Below are 6460 nucleotides of genomic sequence, written 5' to 3'. Positions count from 1 at the left end.
GAAAAAGAGAATGGCATTAAACAGATTACGAATCTTGCAAAACAGAAAGGGCATAGGTTCAAATCAAGAACCAATTGCTTCTAAAATAAATAAAAAACATACGACCCCCAATTGTTACAAAAGGATACAAAAACCTAAGCTGTCCTTATCTAAGATGCGGGAAACTGAGCAGCACAAGGTGCTACCCATGGCCGTGAGTACGCGATGTTCCCCGAGCGACCTCCGATTGGACCCCTAGAACTAGATGTCCAATGTCCCCCACCGCCTGCTCACCTGGCACAACCGCACGTACCACCTGAGCTTGACATTCCCCACGGGGGCCCACGTGAACGCCTTCCCGAATTGCGATGCCCGCACCTGCAATGGTCTGGGCGCGACCTTCACGGGCGAGCTAGCGAGCGGCGTCGGGGTGAAGACCACCGGCGTCGTGGGTGGGCTCGCGGGCTTCTTCGACGAGGACGACGGCGAGGGAGACGCCGCCAATGAAGGCGCCCTGCACGGGGTCTGCTCTCACAGACAGCTCAACGACCGTGGTGGTAGGAGGACGACGCAGGGAGGGGATCTGATACGATGGACGGGATCCGTACGACGGATGGGATCTAGGCCCCATGTAGATGCCTTCTCGTACTGCGGTCCCGCACCTGCAACAGCCACAGCGCGGCCTTCACGGGAGGCCGGGCGCGCGTGGGTGTGTGGGGGGGGGGGAGGGGGTGAAGACCACCGACACTGTGGGTGGGCTTGCAGACTTCTTCAACGAGGACGAAGGAGACGCCGCTAGCGAACGGTGAAGACGCTTTGCTCAGGGTCTGCTCTCACAAATGGCATGGTGGCTGCGATGGCAGGAGGATGGTGCGGGGGTAGGATCTAAGATGACAGATGGGATCTAGCCGAGGCACAGTATGAGCATAGGGGAGTGGTGACACGACATGGGGGAGGCCCGAGGCACGATGACGGGAGGGGCCAACGTGATTCGTGGTGCATACACAGAGGACGGTGTTTCACCTGTAGAATAGAGGAGAGCAGATATAGAAAGATTTTGCGTGGTGCTAAAATCACTATGTATTTTTTAAATAATAAAAAAAAGATCTAAATTATATAATCTATAAATATGAACGAAAGATGAATTTCTGAATTGTTACAATCTATTTTTATAATCCAATCTATTTATTTTAACTCTGCAAGCTGCAAAGCGAAACAAACGGACCTAATCTCCCTCTATCGGCAGTGACATTTCTTTCTTCGCATAATGGATCCCCAAATGACGCCGTTTAAAAAAAATCCCCAAATGACGCACAGCCGACAATCAAATCCAATCTCAAAACACCCTGGTTATTACCATTACCATGACAGCAGCCTAGTTAAAAGAGCTAATTAATCCACCAACAAGCACGCAGGACGCAGCAGAAGAAGCGAATCGCACGGAGAAATCATGCATACTAGTAGTAGCAGTAAGCAAGCTTGGACGCATCGCGTCTTCATCAGAGCGTGCAGCCGCAGAAGAGGAAGTAGCAGCATAACATGGAGACCAGGGCGACGGACTCGACGGCCGTGACGACACCCCAGAGCACGGCGTCCACGAGGAGCGGGATGTCCCGCACGAGCTCAGGCCACCGACGCGGCACCGCCGCCGCGGCACCGAGCTGGTCGGGGCGCGGCCACTGCTGCTGCCACCACCCTTGGAGCCGGAGGAGCGCGGGCGGCGAGGGGAGCAGGTCGGCCAAGCTGGGCAGGCCGAGGTCCGGCCACCGGAGCATGGACACTAGGCTGCCCTCCATGGACCGCCGAGGATGCGGCCACGCGCGGCGGCTAGCTCCGGCGAGGCGCCGACTAGCCTCCCTCCGCGGGCCCGGTGTGAGTCGGCGTCAGTCTGCCGGTCGCTGTGGCTGAGCGGGTGCTTAGCGGCTCGAGGCGTGGCGTGTTGTCTGCTTGGTTTGACAGTTTGGTCCCGACGGGGCGATGTGATGGCGGTGCAACGTGTTTTACTTCTACTTGTCTCGTGTGGGGCGGGCCGTGCTACGGTGCTAGCGTGGTGCGATGCGTTTTCTTTTCTGCCAGTGAGGATCGTATGATGGACCCTGGGCCTCTTGGTCTGGTGCTAAGGTGGGATGTACGATGGGAACAGTGCCTTTGAATCTCGATTTTTAAATGCATTAGCTAAAATATCTATGCGTTGTAAAAAAAGCATAAATATTAGATAGGATAATAATAAGTACAAACTTAACAGATACACCATAAGAGCAATACTTAACAGATACACCATAAGAGTAATATTGTAGTTTGATTTTAGATGGGATTCAGAAAAGAAGGAAGAGATTATCCACTAGTTTTTTTTTCTAATTTTTTTATATTTATTTTAATTAGTACAATAAGTCATATATCCGTAGCTGGTAACGAGATAATAAGACTGGATGATAAGGGTGGATAGTAAAAGTGAATACATTATTTGAAAGGGGTTTTTATTATATGGGAGGAGAGTAGTGGAAGACATGATGCAGCAACAATTTTGAAAACCATTTGAACCTTGATGTTGTTTACCATTAATGTAACAAAACAAGATCCTATGTGAATATATTTAATTTTTAAAAAATCAACAATTCAAATGTACCATTTTAACAAATTATGTATAAATATTAAACATGTTAATATGTTATCACAAAATTGTTGAAATAGGTCTAACAAAATATTGAATGTAGCTTTTTAGAAAAGTTTAATTAGGTATCAAAAAAATTGCATTAGGTTTCAGAAATAGTTTCATCAAATATTTCAAATGTTGAAGGCACATGAAAGGCAAAATGTTTCAAAATAACCCACAATAAATTTTATGTGTAAGATTTAGAAAAAACGGGTAGAAAAAAGAATAAGAAAGCATAACTAATTTATTTGGGCCGCGTCTTCTCCTTATTGAACTGGATCTGGGATGACTGATTTTAGCTCTCAGTCGGTCGGCCTTCCTAGATTTTTTTATATTTCGAAACTAAACAAATTGAAAAAATAGATATCCGTTTGAAAAAAAATGTAAAAATAGACTACTATCGTTTGTTGAAAAAATTCAAAAAAATATATATTTTAGAGAATACTATGATATATCTCTAAAAATTTTAACCAAATTACGATTTGTACAATGAGAAATAAAAAAAGACTATGTACAATAAAATTAGTTTTTTTTCCTTACTGTAAAAGTAACCATTTGAGTTGAATTTTTTAAGATACATTATAACATTCTCTACAACATACTTTTTTTCAAAAAATTTCATTATTATTTCAATAATGTTTTGAATTTTTGAAAGCAGTGGAACATAATGTTTTTTTAATATGTCCCTGGTTGGAAAGGCGACGTATTTATTTTTTAAACATATAGTCAGTTGGAAGGTGACACCAACAGATCACAATAGCCTATTTTTATAATTTTTTCAAATTAGATGTCTTGTAATTTTTAATTTTCGAAATATAAAAATAAAAAGAGGCGTGGAGGTCTAAAAACAACATGCTAAAGTTTGGTATGGCAGAATCGGGACAATCAATTCAGCAATCTTTTACATTGAAAAAAATAAGACGGCTGCCTTACCAAACCTTTGGCATAAATGTTTGTCCGATCAAATTGGCTAAATTTCAGTAAATCCATATTCAGCATACTTAGACATTAAACCAAGAACATATAGACTAGGGTTATATATGTTCTACGTGCTCATCTTTTCTCTCCTTTCCTACTTTAAAAAAAAAATCCTTAATCCATGATGAATCATCAGTCTCCACGCCGGAAAGAAATTTTATGAGACCCGACTGAGAAAGACCCTTAGACCATCTCCAAGGGATTTCCGTCAGGGATCAAAATCTTTTTACGAAAAGATTTTCGTTCCCTTCAGCGCTCTAACGGTTTTCCTTCACGGTTCCCGTCACGAAGGGATTCTTAATATCATTCCCATCAGGACGGGATTCTCTCTCATTTCCCTCCACAAGTCCTAACTAAGCCTTACATCCAGCCACATCCTTGGAAGCATCCTCATCCCCATTGTACTCCCAAGCCAGGCACGTTTGCGCTTTCAAGGGACTCAACCTGTTACTAATAAAGTCTCTGGCTACATACCACCTAGTAAGGCCAAATTTCCTCAGCATGCCAATCCTGTTGGCGAAGTAGGTGGTGTGGACAGATTCTTGATGCTCTTGTGTCAAGAAAGATTTTGGACGAGAAAAAGACCTCTATACACTAAAGGAAAACCAATCGGATCGGGATTGGAGACGTAAAACCAAAGTTTCTTCCAATCTTTCGACCAAGAGTAAGTTATGGAACCAAGATATAAGAGTTTTTTTATCCCACTCCTTAACTGGAAACCACATCCCCCGACATATTTATTTTCGGTAATCCTCTTCACTTTATAAAAATAATGAAAAAGATTCAAAGTTGGCTCGATGCCAAGAAAAGCCTCACAAAGATGAACAAAAACACTCAACATGGTGACCAAATTGGGGTTCAAGTGGTGAAGTTCAATCTGGTATCGATCGAGCACATTGAGAAGAAACTTGGAAGGAGAGATGTTAAAACCACAACGGAAGAAAGACTCAAAAACTACGAACTCGTGCTCGATCTTGTAGGAAGGGAATCTCTCACCGGATGTCGTCCTCCATTTGACCAGGCTGCATGGTGGCACCACTCCTTTTGCTTCAAGTTTCGCTATCCGAGATTCTTGCATAGCTAAGGGTGTCCAGGCTTCAATCATGAACCTCGTCTCATCATATTGATCGGGCGAGACGTCGATGGCTGCTGCGTCCGACCGCTTCTCCGGCGAGGAGGACGTTAGAATCATCGAGGAAGAGCTGGGATCCATGGATCTAAACTTCTTTTTGGCGGTGATGCGTGTTGGGGCGGAGAAAGCTGAGAGGCTTGTGCAGGAAGACTAGTTAGCAATGACGAGGAATGGCCGCTGCAAGTCCGGGTCTTACAGGTAAATAACCAAAAGTTATCGCCTCTTCAACCACTTCCACCTTTACAATGCTTCGACCGACGCAAAAAAAGAATGATGACGACATGCGAATCTCTGCACACCCTTCTGCCCGCATTAAATGCGCATATACCCGCCATTTCAAATTTTGAAAGGTTTTTAACTCTACTCGGAGTCAGGTGTCAATCAGTTGAGTTGTTTAAATCTTTTTCTTCAAGAAAGGATCCGTCCATACTCAATTCTTTCGATTATGAGTCTGATCCACTTTACTCGACCTTAAACTTAGCAGTACTCGAGTGGATGCTTATGGAAACCTCTCCTTCGGAGTAGAGTTAGGGGGCTATTGTTGAATATCTAATTTTGGGGTATATACGCATAAGGAGTACATCATATACAGACAGGGAATATACGACTCATATTCAGCAGCTCTAGATATCACAGAACTAATCAGCGACACCTGATACACCCGGAATCAAGGAAGTACAAACCAAGAAGGATTAGATTGGTTACCAAACCCGATACGACCTATATTCAAAATAAATCTATCTACTTGGATGTCATGGAAGGCAACTCCCTATAGACTACGGTTGTATAGAAGTCTGTACCTCACCCCTATATAAGGTGAAAAGGCTGGGGGGGGGGGGAAGATACATGACAACAACACGAAAGACACAACGAAACACGCGAGAAAAAAAGAAAGAGAGGCAAGCATCAACCAAGGAGTTACTCAACAACTTTAGCCTGAGGATAGATTAGATCCAATCAACTCCTTGTAATTATCTTTGCTACCTTGCTTGTACTCGAGATCATCAATACACGACAGCAACACCCCCATAAGACGTAGGGTATTACTCCAATCAGAGGTCCGAACCTGTATACATTGTTTGTCTCATCTTGTGATTAATTCCTACACTTGAAGGTATCTAGTCAATTTATGGACATATTATCGGGAACTAATCTTCGACAAAGCCCTAGTTCCTGTCCCTTTATCTTTCTTCAAAAGAAGTGCAATCGATTCCATTCTCTTTGTCCAGCCCAATCAAAGATCCTAGTCCATCATTTTGTATCTTTTATGTTTGTGATTTGGAGTTTGTTCGATGTTACTTTTGTTTGTCGATAGAATTCATGATTAGTCGATAGCACTTAGGATCTATTCGTGGGGTTTCAAGATCAAGATTTCGATAACATTGAGCAGCATTGGGTAAAAGGCAAGTGCCTTTGATCATCTTGAACCTATGTTTTAAATGTTTTGTTTTACAATATTGAATGTAATATCTGTCAATTTGATTGATAGTCACCTATGTTAGGGTTTACCTTGTTCTTCCTTTACATTTCTTGAAGCCTAAGTGGTATTTGATATGAGTCTTTTGGGTAGAATTGCTTAGCCATGCTTTTGGGATATTAGGGAAGTGTCATATACATGTTTAGTGGACATATGCAATGGCGATGATGAACTTGTGTTAGTAACATGGAACCCTAAGACTTAGGCAAGGAGTTGGTTTGATAATGGTGGTTCATGTGGT

The 6460-nt window shown here is 43.2% G+C and overlaps 1 protein-coding gene across 1 annotated transcript; it reads right to left on the bottom strand.

Annotated features, from left to right (window-relative positions):
• Window positions 1–1305: 1305 nt before the first annotated feature.
• Window positions 1306–1994, bottom strand: LOC133916232 (uncharacterized). The gene has a single exon (XM_062359819.1). The coding sequence runs from the start codon at window positions 1773–1775 to the stop codon at window positions 1479–1481; it is 297 nt and encodes a 98-aa protein (XP_062215803.1). The 5' UTR covers window positions 1776–1994; the 3' UTR covers window positions 1306–1478.
• Window positions 1995–6460: the final 4466 nt, after the last annotated feature.

Source organism: Phragmites australis, chromosome 4 (assembly GCF_958298935.1).
Source record: "Phragmites australis chromosome 4, lpPhrAust1.1, whole genome shotgun sequence".
Taxonomy (NCBI): Eukaryota; Viridiplantae; Streptophyta; class Magnoliopsida; order Poales; family Poaceae; genus Phragmites; species Phragmites australis.
The sequence above is the reverse complement of the archived record's forward strand: the minus strand, read 5'-3'. Positions and strand labels throughout refer to the sequence as shown.

Coding starts and splice junctions, on each gene's coding strand:
- LOC133916232 (XM_062359819.1), bottom strand. CDS start 1,775: ATGGAGGGCAGCCTAGTGTCCATGCTCCGGTGGCCGGACCTCGGCCTG.